The following is a 23181-nucleotide window of genomic DNA, read 5'->3' as shown; positions in this document are numbered from 1 at the left end:
ATTCTATACTGATTTTTTCCTGATTTTGTAATTGAAAGCTTAAGATTCGATTTTGAACGGTTATAATAGTTTTTTTAAATAAACATTACCAATTTTTTTTATTGACTCTACTACTATTAAATCGAACATGTTCTATTCCTAGTTTGAGAGAAGGATTTGGTTTCCTTATAATGAGTGTGTCTTGTAAATTAAAAAGAAGACGCTTATTACTGTTTCTTAATTGAAATTTAGATATGAATAAATATAAAAAGACTAAAAGAATAATTAATAATACAATGTAGTAATGTTTGTAAAATATAAATTAATAAACGCTTGTTATCGACAGCGTAAAGTCGTCGCTTGATCTCGAGCAGCTTGCATTTTCCTGAATGAGTTTGCCACTCGAGAACCTTTCTTGTTCAGCGGTGATCGGCTCTAAGATAACCACTTCAGAAGAAATACTTATGAATTAAACAAGACGGCCGCGCCACCGAGTGGTTTATCTGACACCGGTCCTGTGATCGCTTCTTCACTTTGAAAATAAATTTCTCTAAACCTATACATAGCTATTCGTTATAAGTTGGTTTGTAACTTACTCAAGTAAATTCTTTTTGAGACATTTTTGTAAATTTTTCTCCTCTATCATTAAACAAAACTTAGTGTACCAATATACTAGTGGGACTGAGTCTCTCTTACTAACTGATCTTGTTGGTTAGTGGCAAAGAGCTAAGGACATATTTACATGTATAAGATGATTTAACAGTGTGGGGGTATTCTTTTGCTTTTATGATTATTGTCACAAGACGTCACTTCTCAGGATTCAATAAATTCGCCGTGCTAGTGCCGAGTCTTGCGCGTTTTAGGGAGAGGGGCAAGTTATTGTGCACGGGGCTGATGACACGCGTGCCATGTGCCAGAGAAGCTTTCTTACAATGTATAGTCGTGTACCTTTACCGGCCAGATTCCTCTGCGAACCTAGTCAAATTTTGAATGCTGCTTGGGATATTGTTTCAGTTATTTACAAGTACTCTACCATTTACTCTACCGTTTAGAGGCCGTTTTATTTTTAACTTGTGATTTATCGAACTTTTCTTTTATCTGTGACCTAATATAAATAAATACACTTTACGAAATCATAGATGTTAATGGCAGTATGCGCAAAGATATTGAATCGGTTTTTTTTTCATCAACCGAAAAGATGATAAGAATATTAAATTAAATAAATATTTGCACAATTAACAATTTAAAAAAAAGGAGTATATGTAAATCTTTAAATTTATTTAAAATTTTACGCCCAATCAGCATTTGCCTCTTTCATTTGCTTACAAAAGACTGTTTAAAAGAATGCTATTGTAATCCTATCCTACGAATAAAATTTATAAAACATTTGCATTTAAAATAGGCGCCCACTGAGACGGTCTTTTACAGAAGAGGCTACCGACTAGTAAATATAAATGTTAACTTAGTATATGCGCTGTAATTAAAAAAAAAACTTGGGACGTCGGTACAGTTTTGAAACAAGGGATAGCACAATGTATTTTTATGTTCACTACACCCGGCAATATTGCATGTTCTAGTTTTGTGTTCAGTTTAGTCCTATGAATGCCGTACACGTTTCTGTTTATTTATAGACATTCTACAATAGTAAACGAAATCTTTATGGAGGACATTTTGTATTAATTTTAAATATGTAAAGTTGAGGAACCTTTAAGTATTGTATTAGACTTGGTTTCGGTTGAAGTTGAAGCTGTTAGCCCGGGGGCTTTTACAGCTTCATCGGAACTGAGTTCATGGAAGGTTCCGTGAGCTTAAAAATAATACAGAAGCTGGACAGACGTATTTCAGTTGTACGATAACGTTCGCACGTAGTAAACCGCTCTACCAGAATAGAGCTGTGTAGTCTTGATGTTGTGTATGCGGCTTGGGACGGCAGCGTCGACTACAGGCGAGCCAAGGATAAATCCGGATCCAATGTCAGTTCGCCCACGCTGTTCGCGATTAGGGAGCGTGAGGCAGCCCCCTAAGAACGGGTGTTGTGGTGAAGTATTGTATGTAGATGCGTTTCTGTCAAAATTATCCTTAATAAATTATAATGCATACGAGTGAAAAAATAGCAATCGCAGCCACGTTCTATGCGTACAATTATACCACACTCTTATCGCTAATCCACCTGCCAAACGTAGTGATTACGGTATGTCCGCACTGCATAACATTGAGGGAGGATTATGCCTTATAGTAGACATCTATGGGCTGAAACAACGACCTCAGTTCTTGCAATTTACTATAATTTAAATAGTATAAAGCTTACACAATCTTTTAATACAAATTATACAAGCAATTATAAATAAATACAAACAGAAAACAGTGGAAATTGAAATTAAAAATTAGGTTAAATATAGACAATAAATGTGTGACAAAAGGATGTCACGGTCATTAAGAATCTGGGGAAAGAAATCAGTTAATAAGATTTATTAGAGCATTGTAAGGAAAGGATATACAGAATCAGCGAATGTGTCAGTATTACTACTGCATCAGCGATATCTCTCAGATGTCATTTGTGATTCTCTAAAATGAACGAATCTGAACGGAAGCGGTTATAGTTGTAAAGAAGGAAAATTTGCTGTCAATTAAAGGGGACATACATGTATAAAATAAGATGAAATATAGTAAAACGCTTTTGTTTTCAAAATTAAAATAATATTTTTACTATCTGTCTCTGAAGATTTTGTACTGCCAAAAGTTATTAGCTAGTCGCATTCCAATAGGTAAAAAAAAATTATCATTATCAAAGATCAAAGATCACCGGTCTTATTTTAAAAATTAGTTAATGTTAACACATTTCAGAGCGATCATTTGATACAGGGTCTTGGAAATAGGTCGCTTTTCAGCGAAAAACTTGTATAATAACGTATAGTACACATTTAAATATTTTACACCTATAACCAATCAACTTGCATGTTTTTAGTAGTGTTTTATAGTAAACCGTTGAATACCAAAAACGAACGGCGTATCTGTGACCTTTTATCTATGAACATCAATCGATATCATGAAGGACGTGCTGTGATCGACTCCGTTTCGACGTAAAATCGATAAATTATTCATGCGTAGATTACACTTTCGTATTTATTATATGAATACAATACTATGATAATAGGTGGTAAGTAAATGTAAACATGTTATTATTCATAAAAGATGTTTCATTGTTTTTACGTTGATATGTTAATAACATTTAAAAAATTAGGTTTATAAGAATTTATCTACAATCATAATTCATCTACAAAAGTTTCAAAATTCACTAAGAACGTTTCAAAAGTGTTAATGGCGCATTTCTCATTCTATTTATATGTACAAGTGGCATTATATTTAATGTACTTTTATATCCCATCATATAACTTTTAATGTATCTTATGAAGACGTCAAGTTCTCGAAATTTCCACTTTGGTAAGCTTTTCCTACTTAGGACGGTTACGGATTAGTTACATCCAATAACTTGAAGCTTATTTTATTTCAACATTGAAGCTTGATTTATCAGCGTGCACTATTTTATATATTTATGATGCATTTAACTATTAATTTATTTATCTACTATTTTTTACTATATTTTGATTCGGCTGGACAGCGTTCGTGAAATTTCGAAACACCTTCTTGTCCAATAACCCTTCGTGACTCAAGACGATGGTGCACGCCACCGATGTATGTTACTATTAATTATTTTATATTTTAACATGTTTATTTACAAAATACAATAGCCAGTCGTTAACTATGGGTGTATCATAAACTGTAAAATTTTTACTAACTGTAAGTTCTCGATCGCCGTACTAACTTAATTTTACAATCCAAATTAAAAAAAAATTACTTTTTTAAGTCGATGGGTTAGATGACTTACTGCAGTGAAACACTGTCTCCAGGCCCCTTTGCCAAGCTCACAGTTGCTCAGCGAGTCATGGAAATGCCCGAAACCGTAAAATTGTCGATACTTTTTGAACAGACCCTCATGATTATAATAGTGCTACGATTGCGGCAATTATTTTCAAACGAATTTTAATGGGTTTTGTTCATAATTTTTTTTTTCAATTTTGTTGTCACGCGAAATACTTAACTTGTACATAATTATATTTTCTTACTTCACTACAGCCAAGTGCTTGTGTATTCACAATTAAAATATTATTTTAAAGGTTATACAAAATACTTGTTATTTAGAATTATTTTATCTTTATGCTTAACTATGACTATTAATAAATACTACTTAATATTAGTAGGTATTAGTAATGTAATATAACTTCGGTCGTTGGGACCGAAAGATTCTCGAGTGGCGATCACGAGAAGGTAGATGATATAGACATGGTCGCGGGTAGTCGCTGGATACGGGCTGCGCTAGACCAGTCATCATGCCGATCTTTGGGGGTGGCCTATGCTTTGCAGTGGGCGTCTATCGGCTGATATGATGATGAATACAGGGCCAGGATTATAGCTTATTAAGGTAACACGATGAAAAAAGATGTCATGCAGTCATGTGCAATGTCTAGGTTATCAAATAAGTCAGTATTACTACTATATTAGTTTTTGCCAGCATTTGTGGGAAAAAAAACTTTAAGGCTTTTACATCAGAAGCAAATCCTTTTTTTTGTTGCATAGACATGATTTCATCAAGTTATCATATCTTTCTTTGGACAATCTATATACGCTTATACAATATGATCCTAGAAATTGTACAGACAGCTTCTATCGGTACTAAAAAAAATGTTAAAAAACGTTTGTTTTTCAAGGGTAAGCATACCGTAAATGACTCCATAGACGATAACATACCTGGGGAAGTGTTCGCTTTCAGGCTATTTCAACATTTATTAAATTAAATAATATTAAAAATATTTTAAAGAATGCCAAACACAGAATGAAAAACAGGCAAAAGTCCTGAGTTACTTTTGCCTGTTTTTCTTTGGTTTGAAGCATTTTTTCGGAACAAATGGTATACTCAACTTGATGTCAACAGGAGATGTATAGTCGATCGTATGTTGAGTGAATAATTTTTGGATTTGAATTTGACATCTATTTTTAATGAAGTTGTAGAAAGTGACCACTGTGAATTAAGTGTTTACTTTGTTGGACAGACGATGAGCGGTTACGGCAGCCTGCCGGGCGGCGTGGGGGACTCGGACGCGCTGTCGAGGAGGCTGCGAGATGCGGAGAGAGCTCGTGCCGACGCAGAACGAGCACACGCCGACGCGCTGTCGCAGCTACGAGCAGCCCAACACTCGCCGCTTGACGCGCACAACGTCGAGCAACTGCAGTCCCGCGTTCGGGAGCTCGAGAAAAAAGTACTTTCATTTATCCATTTATGCATTTTGTAGGAACATACTTGCAAGGTAATGTTCAAACATCTTTGGTGTAGGTGCGGCAACCTTTTGATTCGGAAAATTCAAAATTTCCATTTTACAAAATTTCGACGATTTTTTGCGTCAACATTAAATAATATATTTATTCACACATAAGAGGTGTTTTTTCACAACACTTTTCAAAATAAACATTATGGCATAAAATAAACACTATGGCACAACAAGTTTGAATAAATATGGCTTATGTCTTTTTATAAATTTCTAATACGGTACTCAATTTTCATTTGGTAGTTGGCTTCTGACTTTACCTTTAATCATATTTATGCAAGGGTACGCTTAATCTATTATAAAAAGTATTAATATTTGCGTCGTTGTTTTCATTGTTTTGGACCTTAGATGCATTGTAAGCCTATTGTAAGGCATATACCTCTTCTAAATATATTTATGGGGGATAAACCATAATCGCCACATTTGGCCGGCGGTTTGGCGCTCGCAGTGTAGTGTTATTGAAAGCAAAGGACGCTCCTGCCCATCCCCTGGAAACTAATTTGTCTGCTTCCAAGTATTAATGGCATATAAATAGCAATAATTAATAGATAAAGTGTAAGTTATATGTGACGGTGTGTATCATCGGGCTACCACTGCCTAATATATTTTGTGTTTATTATTTGCGCATGGAACTAAAAAAACACTGCTTCACATCTATTCCACTTGTGGTGTAGGTTAAAAAACAGGAATACCAATATGATAACAATTCTCTCTAATTGATGATGATAAAATTATCAAAAGGAAATTGTAATATAAAACTATTCAAATTGAAATGAATTATACTTGTAAAACGGCAGGACTCATACTTTGATTTCGTTTGCTCTATTGTAATTTTTTTTTTGTGTGTGCATAAAAAACAAGTATGACTTTGGAATACGTTAATCTATTAAATTTGAATTTCAAATGATACTATAAATAGCATTGATTAATATTATGTAATTATAAGAAAACTGATTGTGATATTGATGTTCATAGGCCGCGTTAGAGACAGTGCGTTGTGAGGAATTGCAACTGGAATTGTCCTCTGCACTGCGTGCACGAGGCGCGTCTACATCGGCCACGTGGTCCACGCAAGCGGGACAGCCTGCCTCCGAGATAGAGCGCATCATGGCTAAAATCGAGCAAGATAACAGAATCCTGGCAGAACTGGAGCATACCAGATCCACAACGCATGGTAAATTACGAGATTGGAAGAGAAATGATACTTTTTTAACATTTATATATGCAAGAATTGCTTTGCTGACATATTTCCTATTAACAAAAAATATTTAATAATCGCTCTACTTATTACTTTATGTCAAACTAAGCAAACAACTATAATTTACCAGACTAGTAATAATGCTACTATATTTTATATATATTGTATTCATTGTATTTTGTGCGTTTATGGTACAGTGTTTTTTTTTAATTACGTCTTAACGTCTTTTTTTGGTTTTTGTAATTAAATGCTAAAAAAGCGTTAACGACAATTTGTCCAATGTTCAACAGCTAGGAGCTACTGTTAAGAAAAGCGTTGTATTTACAATTTTCTTCCTTTCTTTCTCATCTTATGGACCCATCATAAACTTTAATAAAAATTAAAAAATAATACTGAATTGGTCGAATGGTTCTCCAGTTTTGTGCTAAGCAGTATTTGACCAAACATTTTATTTAGATAGATTAAATTCTAATCCGGTGAAATTGTAACACGTAGCGGCCTGAGCCGAGGTTCCACAGTGAGCCATCGCGCTTCGCTAGCTTTAAATAGGTTTTAAGCTCCATTGTGCACTGCCATGTGGAATCCGCAGAATCTGCAAATGCCACTTGGGGAGCAGCGTGAGCCATTTTAAAAAAAGTGTACGGTTAATTAATTTATCTTTTTTTACATTTATTAAAATGTTTCAAGTAACCTTCTGTATCATTGTAATCGTAAAATGTATATTGACAGGTATGCAATCGAGCGGATCCAACCAAGCACTGGGAGAGTTTCATTCGCCGACACCTTCGCCCTTGCCACATTCGTACACGAGTACGACTGGCCACGTAGCGATATGCCAGAGCAACACAATGCCCACGTTGTCGTCGCTACATGCTACTGGACAGTTTACCGCACCGAGCTCTAATTCTGTCGCATACTCCATGAGTGCACATAATCCTGCTTCTTACTCTAACCCTCTACCCTCCTACTCCACTAATACGTACGGTTTGTCCAACACTCATCAAGTCACGTTCACTAACCCGGTCACCGCCCCTCTCGTCAATAGTATAAGCCAGATCTCTAGTACTCTGGCTGGTTTGCAAAGCAACCTTCAGAATATTACTGGTAATGTTTCGGCTATGACTTTGGGCGGCACACTTACTGGGCCAACTTTGACAGGAACAATGGCTGGATCGGGTCTAACGAGCTGTTTAAATACCGTGCCGACGACTTTGCCTGGAGCGATTTCTCATACTATGGGAATGCAATCTTCTCTCACCGGAGGAATTGGAAATATTACAAATTTAGCCACCGGCGCCCAGCTTGGCGCACTTAATACAAGCCTAACGGCAACTGGTCCGTATGGCACAGGGGCCGGTACTTATACAAATCCTTTGCTCACCGGTGGGCTACCGGGAAACTCAATGAATATCAAATTGAAACCATTGGACGAGATCGATCTTGGCTTAGGTAGATATGGAACTAACCCTACAAATATAGTTAGAGTAGCAACTCCAGTAACTCCACATCAACCAACGTGGAATTTAGGACTAGATAGCCAATTTGGAACTGATAGACTTGGTGGACTAGAACCAGGATTTAGTCACGATCGAAATCAAAGAGGATTACAGAGAATGATGCCTAATTCTGGATTGGATATTGATGGTTAATATGTTGTTCAAAATAAATTACTTTTATGATTCTGTTGCTAACATATGTTTATACACTTTTTCGTATTGCAGTTCGCAACACTCATTTTATGAATGGTGGAGGACAAACTGAGACTCAAGTAGATATGTTAGATATTCCAGGGAAAGGTCGCTGCTGTGTGTACATTGCGCGTTTTTCGTATGACCCTCCGGAGTAAGTAAAAAGATACCTTATATCTAACTGAATATCCCTCAGCTGTCTTTAAAACTGAAAATGTTAATTGAACAGTTATTGTTCTAGTATTGAAAGTGCAGACGGTGAATTGTCGCTTAACGCTGGTGATTACTTGCTGGTGTGGGGTCCGCCAGATCCCAATGCTTCCGTGCTTGAAGCTGAAATGCTTGATGGACGTCGTGGCTTTGTACCGGCTAATTTTGTCCAAAGGCTGGTCGGAGATGATTTATTAGAATTTCATCAGGTATATTTAATCTATGCACTAAGGTATTTTGGGAATCCTATAAAGTCTCATGCCTTATACGGATTTTATTTATATCTACAATTAACATAATATTTTTAATCATATCGACTTTGAAATCAGATTGCTCTATTTCAATAATTAGGCGCCTTTTCAGGCAGTGCTCGCGACGTTGCGCGACACGGACGAGACTGCCACCACCGCTATTAGTGACTTGTCTTTAAGCAGGGACGTCGCTCGTCTCAGTGAAATGGCTGACATTAGCGAAGGACCGGAAGATGACGATAACGGTAAATATAATTTCGTTTATATAATTTAATTAACATATACCTAGAAATCCACTTAATCAATTAATAATTAGTTCATGATACACAGCTACTTTTACCTTTTCGTCTTAGATATATCTAAATTATATTTGTCAATTTATTTTAGTGAAATATTCATTTAAATTTGCATGTTTATATCCTAATTGCGCTCTTATAATTTAAATAACACATTCGCTAACAAGTTTAAACCAGTGACGCGCCAATTTTACGTAGAAATATAGATCTATAGCTGAACCTTTATCCCGTCCCATCCGTCCTTTCCCGTAACAAATGGACTTCGCCGCACGCTTCTTCGTAATCACACGCACTTCGCCTGCCTGGCTGCACTCCCTTTCGCGATCTGCCCTCGAACCTCAACAGCCGAGCTGTTTTTCTCGTCGCTAGTACCTGCTCCGAGGCAGCTCACACTCGAGAGGCAGCTCAACAAGTCGGTGCTGATCGGGTGGACGGCGCCGGAGGGGGTACAACAGGCCAACATCGAAAGCTATCACGTGTACGTCGACGGGGTCCTGAAAACAACCGTGAAAGCCTCAGAACGAACCCGCGCTTTGGTTGAAGGAGTAGATGCCAATCGAGTAAGTGTTATTTAGATTACCAAAGTTATTAGTTTGGTATTGTTTTCCTCTTAGCTCTTATTTTACTTAGTTTTGACTTTTAGATGAAGTATAATTTTGGTAATTATGTATATTTGCACACCTGGAGGTCATAAAAAGCGGTCGAAATCATTTTAAGCCACATCGAATAAGCGTGCGCTCGGTGACCGCAACTCGTCGCACGTCGCGCGACGCAGCTTGCACGATGGTGATCGGCCGCGACACCGGCAATATGGGCCCGACCTGCGTCAGGGCCAGCGGTGTCACCTGCTCTCAAGCCGTGATCTCCTGGTTGCCGGCGAACTCTAACCACCAACACGTTGTCTGTGTTAATAACGTTGAAGTAAGAAACTAATATTTTTCGATTTATTTTGTTATTTGTAAACTTTATCACAATATTTAAAATTTGTAGGTTAGAACGGTGAAACCAGGTATATACCGTCATACCATCACAGGCCTCTCACCAAGTACGCAATATCGGGTGACAGTGAGAGCCAAGCATTTAAGAGCTGGTCCACCAGGGATACCGATTGAAGAAGCCCCTGGGGCATACACCGATTTTCGAACTCTGCCGAAAGGTCTACCGGACCCGCCTAACGAGATTATGGTACTTGATTCTAACTTTAACTTAACTCGCATGAGGTGATAAAGCATGCTTTTGAACTATATCTTTACACTTTACAATCACACCCCCGGCTCGCTGAAATATGAAACTTAAAAATTATATGTACCTATCCATTACATTCGATAACTGACATTGTTAACTTCCTTATGTATATAATTTTAATTTTTATGGTTAAAATCCGCTTCCCGAGTCTAATCGATAGTTAAATTCATTGCACACGCACTTAAAATAGCTTTCTAACGCTCACGAAGTGTGTGATGATTATGATTATACATACATATTTATTTTATCACTGGACATGCAACCCCGTCCCCTTCGAAGTAATATCACAACCCCGAGCACGCGGCACGGACGACAATCTCGATCTAGTCGCGTCAATCGCAACCATAAATCCAGCGCAGGACAAATTGATAATGACTCATAGTGATACTCACCTTATTAAGTTAGCCTTTCCCACCTTTGTGATGTAATTCATCCCTATTGTGATCTATTAATATGCTTGAAAGTGGTCACAGTTTAAACCAATTGGCCTTAGTAATTTGGCTGGATTGTTGGTGGTGATTGGTGCGGTGTCGCAGGTGGAAGCGGGGCCCCAGGACGGGACACTCCTTGTGACATGGCAGCCCGTACTCCGACCTCCTGCGTCCGGACCCGTCACCGGATACGCAGTGTACGCCGACGGGAAGAAAGTCACCGACGTTGATTCACCGACCGGTGACCACGCTCTCATCGACATTGGCAAACTCATTGGCCTCAATCCAAAGTGTGTCACTGTGAGTATCGTACGGAGCTTCAGTAGGCTTTTCGAGCGCTACCTTTCAATATATTGCGCTTAGTAACGTGTCTGAGGAACTAATGCATCGCTGTATTTGCACAAGATCTAGATTCTCAAATCTGTACCATCTTATGAGAATATGCAATTTATTTTTATTTTACTTTCAGGTGCGTACAAAATCTCGTGACAGCCAATCCAGTGACAGTGCACCTACACCGATTCCACCAGCTGTTCTCAGGGGAGTGGCTTCGAGGATGCCCCGTGGAGCACCGATGCTCAATCAACCCACACCCGGGTACCGTGGGCAGCAGAGGCCACAAGCGTACCAACAGCAACAGCAGGTTATAGAGCACGACGAAAACCTTTCCGATAAGGAAATATTCCCAACTGCAAATCGGCATGATCAACATGCAGCTCAGGTGATCATTCATTTCTTAAATATTTTTGACGTTCCAATTCTAGCGTATCCTTACTTACACCCAGGGCAGATTTTATGCTGTCCTAATTTGTAGAAGTCAAAATATAGTAAAAAAAGAAAATTCAATCTAATAAATTGTTAAGACCTCTATCTGTTATCATAATTTTATATAAAACGGCAATTTTTAAATTTCGCTTACTTGAGATTTTTTCCCACCGTTTTCCCGTGTCGTAAAAATAAATTTTTATTTTAACCCATTCTGTAACGTCGTTTTGGCACAGCACTTTGTGTACTTTTAGTTTGCAAATCAATGTTGTAAAATTTGTGTGAACTTCTTCATTTTCTTGTATCATTGGATTTTACATACGATCAAGTATGAGCTTATTTAATTTTTGATTAATACTATGTTGATTCGTCTGTTTTTGCTATCATTACAATTGTGTCATATGCTCTCTGGTGTCGTATGCGATTTGTTGTGTATATATTGCTTAATAAAATTAACAATTTCAATTGGATTAATATTTGTCATTAAACTTGGCCGATAGTGGAGACGAATCGCGTGCGACGCTTCATTCGGTGTTGCAAACTGCACTCTTTATACTTTCTCCTGTCGTTCCGTCGCTGGCGTCTCGTACTGTCCAGTAGATATTTGCGAACCGGTTCACGCGACGATCACTCGCCACTGACTAGCTGCACTGAGGTCTGGCGATTCAAATTAAATGCATTCCGCTTGCGAGTAGACCCGTAGTCTCTAGTGCTATTGGCCGTTATCTGAACAATCTACACCTTACTTTACCTTCGTATACTAGAACATATAAAGAGCTTGTACTTTGTGACACAGACAAAATCCTCCTCCAGATCATCTTATATTCATTCCAAATTCTAACCTTACCTCGTTCTCTCACATAACTGTTATACACCTTTCCATAGCAAACGAGTGGATTCGGCACAGGTCTTCTAAAGAGTATATTCGACAAAATAACCCCTTCGGTAAGGAATTTTAACACGTTTTTAATATTTTTTTTTGTTTTGAATTTTTTTTAAAATTTTGTGAACACACTATTGTTTTTTTTATTTTTTGAGAGTGTTTTAGTTTGTCATTAGTTGTTTCCTTCCATATCTTGTTTTACAATCTATTTACACAGAGTGCCCGTTTTCTTATAGTAATGATACACTCATTGAAATTATTGTAGTGAAAATATATACCATAATAAAAACATTTAATTTTGGTTAAGCTTTTTGTTTATATAAATGTAGAGAAAAATGATAAGCTTAGAGACAAAGTAGGTGTTAGTTGATATTTTAATACTTTTTTAAAAGTCGTCATATAAGGTAACGACTCTTAGTTTTAAAATTTATTGAAAATATATTACTTAGCTCAAATATTACGAAGAAAGTAGCGCTAGTGTTTAGGAGAACCTTTTGTGTGGATTTATTTCATTTACAATCTTTAAGGTAATACAACTTCATAGAGAAGACAATGGTTTGTCACTGTTACTTTTACATCATGAATCATTGAACAAACATGATATTGTCAACACACCATTATATTATTACATCAATCGATAACCGGATTCCGTATATACAAAAGTAATTCTGCATTTAAAATCTGTATTTTCTTTACCTTTCCTGTACACAACGGCTTCCGTCTCTCTTCTTAGCCTCTTCTTTATGTACAACTGTTGCGACTTCTGCAATGTATGTGCCTCATAGACACTTCAATATAAACTTCAACGCTTCGTATGTACCTGTTCACGCTTCAACCGTGTAATGTCTGAATAATAATTCACTTCAATCACCATTTGTTTCGTCACAGACCATCTCTTCAACATTCCCATCTTCAATTTCATTTTGTTGTGTCTAGTTAGTATGATGTTTTGTGTTAAAATTTTGAATGACTATGTGGTACTATCAGCAATCGGGGATACCGGCCATCGAAATCACTAAAGAGGGCGCCACGGAGCAGTTGGGTTGCGAGCAGGAAGAGGCGACGCGACGCCGCCCGCAGGTCTGGGTTCTCTCCTAACTGTCATCGATGTGCTCTCCATGTGCTGGCACTTTTCACTACGCTCTGTCTCTTTCGATTTGTACGGAGTTTTCAAAACACGAGTTTACCACTATTCCGTTGTTTGTGTTCTCATCTTCACTCGCCTTTCTGATGTTTGATCTACACCACACCAATACACGCCCCCCACACCAGGCAGGTCCTATAACTTAGGTACGATGCAGTTGCCATTTGCGTCGATATATAGGTTATAGAATGACTCGGAACATTCTCACAGTTTACTCGACACAGACTCATTTCACCTGAGCATGCGCAGAGTGTGTCCGTGTTCCTGCATGTTGTCTTGGCTTCAACTCCTTTACTCAAAATGACAACTCTCACACACTCGTCCTCTCTCTTTTATAAGGATCTTTAAAATGGAGCTACGTCTGGTAATAAATTTGTTTTAAATTGTTTTATCGTTTATATCTACATTTGAAAAAACTATGGGCCCGTCTCGGACAATGGCTGTTATACATTCATAAACAAATGTGGTTTCAAGTCTAAATGCTGCACGCTAGCTTTCGTTGTGCATGGGGTTCAAAATAGAGTAACAAGAATGTCTAAATTGAATGTTCGAGAAGAAGGTAATGTTTATTGCTTACGATTGCATAATAACTATGACGACAATATTGGCTACAAGCTTGGTTAAATTGCTGTTGGCTTTGTAATAGAAAAATCTAACCTTATTAATGTGTTGGTTCGTACGGACGTCAGCAGCAACCGTCCCAACCAACCCAAGCGTCGCAGCAGCCTTCGGGACCGCCGTACCCGAGTACACCAGCCTACCATGGCACGCAGCAACCCCCCTATCAACAGGCCGGCCAATTCCCAAGTAACCAGCCGACCCAATACCCCGGCCAACCGCAGCAGTACCAGAACCCACCCCCGAGAAACCACCACGAAAGGGGCCGCCCTCCTAACCCCCATCAGGTTCATATTGCCCTTAATAAGTGCGTGATTTGTACGTTTGACTCCAGTTTTACATAACTGAATACATTACATACCTTGTTTTAAATTTATGTTAAATCTATATCATATCTACTTTAGATAATTTTATGCTTTGTAAAGACCTTGCAACACATTTTTCTGTAACATATAAATTTTGCATCTATTTTATTTTATGATTAGGCGTAGTTATGCAAACAAGAACATACCAACAAAGTTTGTTAAAATGTATCATGAACAAAGAAAGAGCCCATAGCAGAATCTTGTATAATTTCAATGTAAAATTTCTTGTAAAATTTGATAAAATTGACTCGCGCTCTAAATTTAACTACAATTATTGATATACCATTCCATGATAGGCGTTTAGAAAATTAAACTCCATTTCATAAGAATCAGCGTAAACAATAATTAGCAACATTGCAGTTAGACCGTATAAAATAGTCACTCGTATTTTTAAGAAGCTTGCTTATCCAAAACTAGGTTCTTTTCATATTAGTTATTAATAAGTAATAGGGGTTCTTTTAGTTAATCTATAAACCCCTGTCATTACGCGGCAGGGATGTGGGTTGAGTCTTTATTGCATAACTCCGTTCAATTATGAAAGTTTTGGGGCGGTATCCGGTTAAAATGATTGTTTACAATAGGTGGGTCAGCAGGGCGGTGTTCCGTACGGACCACGTGGAGGGCCGCCTCCAGGCCCACGGGGGCCTCCGCCGGGCCCCCGACAGGCCGCACAAGGCCATCCTCAATCCAAGAGGAGTCGCTACTTCATCGCTTTATTTGATTATGATCCGGCCACTATGAGCCCTAATCCTGAAAGCTGTGATGAGGAATTACCATTCAGCGAAGGAGACACTATTAAGGTTAGAATTTTCCTATAATTTTTTGGTACAAATTATATTAATATCATAAAAAAATAACGGCTAGTTTGGTCTACTCCATACCGGTACACGCTCCGTACACAAGTAGCGGCCATCAGCTGGGAAATGTCAGTTACTTTAGTTCTTTTGCGGATCTCCATATTCTTAATTCGATTTTGGTGAGAAATCCTGAGCATAGCCCTCTCTATGGCTCGTTGGACGACTGTGCACTGAACTAGAAGATATTTTGTAGCTTCTTGCTCGTTGCCAAAACGAGTTGGATTGGGCGATTGAGCTCTTTCGATGTTGGTCTTATTTAATTTAATTCTTCGTACAAGGTACGAGTAAACAACTTCAAAAATAGAGCTCGTAACTAATATTGGGGCGGGCATGACATTGGCGCTTGACATAGTTTTGTTTATTAAGGTCATTGGAAGAGACTGAATGCAGACCGCCCCCTACCGGTCCTATGGCAGAAATGATGATGATGACGATGAAAAAATGTCTTTTGATATACGCACAACTATCAACCGATGATACTAAGTATTACATCTAGTACGTCTATTACTTGATGTTAATAATTTTGTAGTCACTATTTCTAAACCATATGATAATAGTGTGTACAAATTTTATTATTAAAAAGAATTTATTATGACAATGAATAGTGCTATCTCATTTCTAATCATAATCAACATCGATGTATTGTTGAAGCAAATGTAGTGCGTAGTGCCTTAAAATGTTATGAAATTGGTCAACGTGATATAATTTATTTCATAGGTTTGGGGCGATAAGGACGCGGATGGTTTTTACTGGGGCGAGTGCAGAGGAAGGCGTGGATATGTCCCTCACAATATGGTCGTTGAGGTTTCGGAGCAGGAGGCCACAGGCCAGATAGCGAAACCTCGCGACCGTTGGACCGACGCCTACGCAAACCAGCCCGTGCGCCGCATGGTAGCTTTGTACGACTATGATCCCCAGGAACTCAGTCCGAACGTCGATGCTGATGTAAGTCCCTCACCTTCATAAAATTTTTAATTACTATTTTTTTAAAAACTTAACTAAACTTAGATCATAATATTACATAATTGTAATACTTACCGTTGCCATAAGTTTTGTCATAATTAAAAATATACCAAATATTACTTTTTAATTGGAATCTGTCATTTTTATATCAGTCTATATCGTGTTTTCTTATTTTCGCGCCAATCCATTGTAAAAACTTTTGTAATAATTAAATGAAATAATAAAGGAGAATTGAATCGCTGTGACTGTAATACATTGTTTATGGTACCAAATACAATTTTTAGAATCCTCCTATACTTGGTATATGTCAAATGTTTGTGTACTGGGTTATTAATGGGTACAATGAAACCTTTTTTAGTGAAAGAAAAAGATTCATTCCATTCCATTCACTTAGTGTTTGTGCGAAAAAGGTGATCAAATCAGCAAAGGAACAAATCTGAGAAATCCTGTCCGAAAGAAAAAGATTTTATCTCGGGAGATACAGACAACACCTAGAACAGTGCCACGATTTTAAATGGATGACTTAGGGCTCGCAGTCTATAAGAAACGCGCAGGTTTTTTTAGTTGCTAATTTAAAAGAGAATATGGTGGTACATTCAAAACAACTACTTAAGCGGTATGCAAAAGGGGTCACAGAAAAATCTGTTTTCGAACGAGAAAATTTTTACTATAGAACAATATTGTAACAAACAATATGACAATATCTATGCCGAGAGCTCTGAAGAAGTTCATCAATTAGTCAATAGAGTACAACATGGGTACAATCCGACTTCAGTGATGGTTTGGCGGGTTGTTAGGTATGAAGGAGGGACTGAGCCATATTTTTCTAAAAGGGGTATCAAACAATCGGCACAAGTGTATCAATATACCATTCTTGAGAAGATAGTTAAGCCTCTTATCAACATCATGTTCAATAGACTAGAATGGGCCTTTTAGCAACACGCGGTGCCGGGTTATTTATATGATTTATGGACAGTTTTGGAGAGTAAGGTTTGCTCTAAATGCCATAATAAATTAGAGAGTGTAAAACAATCCATACGATTGGCAGTAAATAATTTTCCCATAAAAAGAAAGTGCGTGCTACTGTTGATAACTGCCCTCAACGTTAAAAAGACGGTATTGCAGCCAAAGGACAACACTTGGAATAAGTTTTATACATTATTAATAGTAATTACGTACAATAGATAAATTGTTTTTTTTTTGTTTGCAACAAAATTTATGGCAAGACTAAGTAAATTTTAGACACTAAAGTAATGTAGTTATTGAAATATTCATAGTCTCTACTCCTTGTCCTTAGGAGTAGAGAAAGGTTCTCTATCCTGTTTGATATGAAAGACTAATATGCAAAAGAAGCCGCATAGAACTTTCATACAGAGTGCTTCTACGGAATGTTTATTTTGGTAAAAGTTACATATTTATTTATACACGGCGTGGTTTGTCAACCTGCGCTTAGTTGCACTTTACTCAAAATTACTCGAAGTCTGTCGTCTGTCAACAAGAAGATTACTTTCTTTTCCCTTGAATTATGTTGTCGTAGCAATTGGACGATAACGTGATAAGGTTCAAGTGTATCAACTATAGTTGAATCGCGTTAAAAAAGCAAATTTCACAGTGATCAGATGACATGGCATGCTTTCGAATGCAAAGACTAGTTAAAAACGATTTAATTATTTACGAAACATCATATTTATCGTGAACTGACTGTAGTTACAGAACAAAGCAAATACGTTTATTTTCTCAAATAATTTGAAGAGTTTTTGGTTTTTAAAGATATATTTATTATATTATTTATATTTATATTATTATAATATTTATAATATTTATTATATTGTCAAAAATTTTGTGGGTATACAGAAAGAAGTAGGAATATCATATGTAATTTATATCACGCAATAAAAATTTTATTGTCATATTGAGGTTATACGATTATTTTCAGGCGGAGCTTAGCTTCCAAACGGGTCAAATCATCCATGTGTACGGCGAGATGGACGACGATGGGTTCTATATGGCAGAGATCGACGGTATGCGGGGGCTAGTGCCGAGCAACTTTCTCACTGAAGCCAACGAGCAATACGGGCCACCGGGACACACCAGTCAAGGTTTGCTTCCCTTCTTAGCGACACTATATTAATAATATATTACTTTCGTATATTTATTGAAATGTACGGGGGCTTTTGTATAACCTTTCTTCCTGAAAGTAAGAAAATAATATAAAATAATCGTGTTTGTTTAGGTGTAGCTCCAGGTGTGGCTGGTATGGCCAGTGGGAGAGGAGTCGGGCCTGGTCCTGCTCCGCAGGTGCCGGGCGGAGGGCGAGGGCGTGGGGGTGGACCCGGGCCGGGGGCACGAGGCCCTCCGCCCCCGCCTCGCGACAACGTCGCCCCCGCGCCTCGCAATCACCACCGCAAGACAGGTTCGCCTATTTGCTCTCGATGTACTGTAATGTGTAGCGCCGATAATGCTACAGGGATGCTAGATGAGATCACAGGTTGCAAGAAGCTTATACAATTTTATATTGGTTAAATTTATTAATGTAAGAAGGTTTTTAAAAAATACTTACAATAAATTATTTACATTATTATCTTTGTAGTTATATAACTAAAACTTTAAAAAAGTTAAAAATAATATGTTGGTAAATTAGTTGGATAATAATATCTATTATTGTAAAATAATTATTCTTGTTGAAGTGTCTTTTAAATGTACATTTAAGAACAAATATTTAGTTCCGTCTAACATCCTTGTAGAGGCTTTTCGATATTCGCTGTCATAGTAAAAATAATTGTTAGTTGTCGAAGATACGATAATTGGAAACGCGTCTATCGTCCGGCCGAGTCAGATTCGGCACGGATCACTGAGAGCTTTGAGTGTTTCATGTTTGCACCTTGGACTTGCTATGTGACTACTGAGAAACGCTCGCATTTTCGCTCTGGTATACTCTGTCATCTTTCTTGTACACGGTGTTGTGGTTGTGACGGGACTCGCGCGAGATGCGAAGAACATTTATCTACTGGACATTATACAAAAAATCACATTGGATTGGCGCTCTTTGGTTCAAGTAACTTTTAACTTCAATTCAATCGAATAAAAAACAAAAACTTTTTTTATCTATTAATATTTTACTCCTTTTGTCTAATCTTCTATGTAATTACATGTTCACATTATTTCTATTTCAGTAATTAAAATCAGAATATAAATTACGGGTTACAATAATTTGGTGAATTGCTTTAAATTTGAAGTTAAAAGCTTATTGTTTGAAATGAAAGCGAGTCCGGTTGCAATCTACGGAGCACAAAGACTCTTGGTGTACACTTTGCTGATAACACTATCTTGGATTACACTGTCACCGACATCGCCCCAAGTTTAAAATGAATCTCGCAGACATGTTACAAAGGATTCCACTGAGGTCAAGCAATAAGACGTCAAGAAATACGATAATGCTGTAAAATTTCAGAGCCGATTTTGTTTTATTTGTCTGTGTTAATTATCTTTCCTGTTTATTTTTGTTTTTGGTTTCTGTTAGTGTTCTATATTATCTTCTTTATCACGCTGGTAATTCTCACGTTAGTACGGGGTAGGCTGATCTGATGAAATACACGCAACATAGGAAAGCACGTAGCACGGTGCTCGTGACGTGTGATCCAAGATTCAAGCAGTTTTTGGTCACTATATATGTTGTGTGTATTGTCTGTTTGCTAGATGCCTGCCCTCTTCCCCCTTCTCAGTTAGACCACAACACATGCGCCAGTAATCCAGAACAGGCGAATTCTCAGGTAAAAAATGATTACCTTTTATAATTGACCCACGACAATACTGTTTCAAATATTCTATGCAACGATATTAGTATCTATTTCGTTCGACTGTCATTCACTTCATATAGATTCTTTTATTATTTTTCACTCTTGGATTTTCTTCATTTTTTTCTTATTTTGTTTTTGTTGTAACTATGCCCGTTGCAATGTCACTACGGCGTCGGTGCAGTCAAAATAAATAATGGGACAGACTAATTATTTGAATCATTTTTGTTACACATATCATTAGCTGTTATGCCTATAGGAAACTAAGAGATACATACGGGTACATATCGACACTGGCGTATGCTTCACTAACATTTAATACCATAGTCCATTCACCATTACATGCCGCTGCCGACCTTTAAATATGGTCAAGTACAAGCGGGTACAGTCAGAACTTGTGCTTACGTTTTCTTCTTATCGTCACTTTTTACGTTACTTTGTTAGAAGGTATGTGAGTGTGATTATCTTTTGTAACTCGAATTGTGTTTAAAACGTTACTATTTATATGCTATCCATATACTACCTTCTCTGTCTTGCTTTGTTTGGCGACGCATGGGAGTGCATGATTCTCGTACGCATGCATGCAATTGTGATTCAAATGCTATGCACAGTATTGTGTGAACAAATTTATGCACAATTTAATAAAACTTTTATAATACTTATAACTAGAATAAGATTAGATTTTTAATATTACTTCAAATGATATGTTTTAATTACAATTTAGCACTTTTAACTACCCGGGTAAATTTAATTTTTAAATATTTTGACCAAAAAAAAATTAATGACCATGTTGGGACAAGGTGTGATTTTGCGTTGAATTTTCTAGATTAAATCATTAAACTATCTATTGACCTTCATATCGTTAGATGTAGCAACGAGTGATTTTAGTGATCTCCTGCATTTTATGAACTCCATCAATTACAATATTTCGATTTCTATACGTTATAAAAGTGTAACTAAATATGTGAGACATCTTTAAGTCACGTCGATTATTTTGATGTGTAAGTGCACGTATAGAGATCGAGTTTGAATGGATGGAGTAAGTGTAACAGAATTGGGGGCGCAGGAAGGTTTGCAGCAGCAGGCGAGGGCGAGAGGCGCGGCGAGCGCGCAGGCGAGCTCGATCGCGCGCACGAGCGCTGGTAACGCGAGCACTCCCACGGCGCAGTCCCCGGGCACGCCCGCCGCGCCCGTCGCAGCGCCACAGCCCTCCCCCGCGCGCCGACCCGGCCCCGCCGTCGTTCCACCACCGCAACCCCCCACAACACAGCCCCCCACCTCGCAGCCGAACCTCATGCAGAAGTTCACCGAGATGACCGCACCCGGCGGCGACATCCTCAGTAAAGGCAAGGAACTTATCTTCATGAAGTTCGGCCTCGGAGGCAAATAATGTCGGCGCCTCCGGGGGCCCCAATCGCGATGACCTCGCGAACTAAGTGCGACTCCTCCGACATTTCCCTTTCGTTTCCGAATGGTTCTGTTGCTGCTGAGGCGATTCGGGTTTTCTACAAGTTATACCGTTACGAGCGTATGTATAAGAGATGTAAATAAAAAAATCAATACACGCACAGTTTAGTGAATATTCAAATGTACGTGCAGTCCCGGTAGTCCGCACCGTTGGAGTGTCAACACCCGAGTATAGATTTAATTTAAATTTTCTGTCTTGGGCCTGTTCTCATCTGTTAGATTAGATAATAATGATTGACATGTAAAATGTTTGCATAATCTTGTACTGTTTATTTACGTGTAGGAGAGTGGTTTGCGTTAAGGTCACCATGTTGTTATATGAAATAGTTTATGTGTTGTTGGTTGCTAGATGTTCCTTCTTAAGAACCGAGTAAGTGCAAACATTTTCAAATGTTAAAAGCGTATATGATGTATTATTGAAAGTTTGTAATGTTCTATATATTAATCGATCTCTCATTTTTTCCTCTGTTGAGGTTAATATGAGACAAGAAAAACTTTAGTATTAACTAAAGATGTACTGTATATGTTTAGGATGTACTGCCGCGGTATCCGATTTTTAATAAACATCCAATCACTGTTTATTAAACTGCAATAAAAATAAGCACATTAAAGGCTCAATTTAAAGACTCGTAGTCTCGTAATTGTGACCAATCCATTGAAATTATCATTTGCTTTAAACTATAAGCACACTAAAATTGTATGCTCCCAAAGATAACTCGAAATAATAATATTCTGTGATAGTAGACGTGATAACATCTTTGTCATTCGTATAAATATAGCAGAGTCATTGCATCAAATAGACGTTCGAGTTCCGAACTATTTATAATTTGTTCAATAGCAATATTCTTCATAGGGAGGCCAAGTAGTGGAATCTGATCTCTTATTAACGTCATTAGTAAAATGTTTTTGTTGAATTCATTTCATATTTAAGGGCTTTTTTGCATTAAAATAATAATTGTCAAACTAAAAGGTATGGGGGATATATACAATTACAACAGCTGCACTTTTAAAATTGACGAATGCATTAAAGCTCTTAATATTTTATAATAAAATAAAGAAAGTTTATCTCTTAATTACAAATAAATAATAACTTTTAATTAAGCTGAGTGTACAACAGCGCGTTAAGTTCATATACACAATATAGGTTAGAATATTACATTCAATATTAAAAGGTAAAGCTTTTCGACATTAAGAAAATGCGAATTGAAAAGCAGAAGTATAGTAAGCGGTTTGAAATCTGAAGTTTTTGAGTATTTAAACGGTTATAATAGAGTTAATTGAATAGTTTTCATAAACCTTAGTCATAATGGTACTGTTGTTGTTGAGCTAAATGCGGGCGAACGGTTTGAAAGCGTGAATTTTATGGCCGAGAGCTCCCCGACCTCAATACCGCACAATTGTACTACGCTCAGGAAAATAAAGCATCACTGCGGGAAGGCAGTCGACGCTCGACCGGGAAATGCATACTCGTGTACATTTTGCTCTAGACAAAGCATACACTTCATTACCATTATCAATCGCGATGAAAAATTTATTATTATATTCAAAGTCACTTGTTTCTTTTACATTTTTCAAAATAACTATTAATTATTCAGACATAATGTATTTAAAAAATATGTATACATACACTGTAATATTAACAAAGT

The 23181-nt window shown here is 37.4% G+C and overlaps 1 protein-coding gene across 1 annotated transcript; it reads left to right on the top strand.

Annotated features, from left to right (window-relative positions):
• Positions 1-5090: 5090 nt before the first annotated feature.
• On the top strand, positions 5091-21512 carry Rbp (RIM-binding protein). Its single transcript, XM_068767580.1, has 20 exons — positions 5091-5294; positions 6336-6534; positions 7288-8202; positions 8280-8400; positions 8488-8665; positions 8820-8952; positions 9349-9563; positions 9721-9924; positions 9994-10188; positions 10785-10979; positions 11149-11400; positions 12330-12389; positions 13315-13407; positions 14161-14376; positions 15036-15254; positions 16029-16256; positions 18211-18373; positions 18508-18687; positions 19971-20044; positions 21153-21512. Exons 1-20 carry the CDS (start codon positions 5091-5093, stop codon positions 21456-21458), a joined length of 4350 nt encoding a protein of 1449 aa, XP_068623681.1. The 3' UTR covers positions 21459-21512.
• Positions 21513-23181: the final 1669 nt, after the last annotated feature.

Source organism: Battus philenor, unplaced genomic scaffold, assembly GCF_028537555.1.
Source record: "Battus philenor isolate CCGP_79_NKW_IND1 unplaced genomic scaffold, ilBatPhil1.0.hap1 SCAF_23, whole genome shotgun sequence".
NCBI classification, from domain to species: domain Eukaryota; kingdom Metazoa; phylum Arthropoda; class Insecta; order Lepidoptera; family Papilionidae; genus Battus; species Battus philenor.
Note: the sequence above shows the minus strand (reverse complement) of the source record. Positions and strands in the feature narration are given on the sequence as shown.

Excerpts from the sequence above, each read along its gene's own strand:
- Rbp (XM_068767580.1), top strand. The coding sequence starts at position 5,091 with ATGAGCGGTTACGGCAGCCTGCCGGGCGGCGTGGGGGACTCGGACGCG. Across the intron at positions 6,535-7,287 it reads TACCAGATCCACAACGCATG|GTATGCAATCGAGCGGATCC; the intron begins GTAAATTACGAG and ends GTATATTGACAG. Across the intron at positions 18,688-19,970 it reads CAATCACCACCGCAAGACAG|ATGCCTGCCCTCTTCCCCCT; the intron begins GTTCGCCTATTT and ends TCTGTTTGCTAG.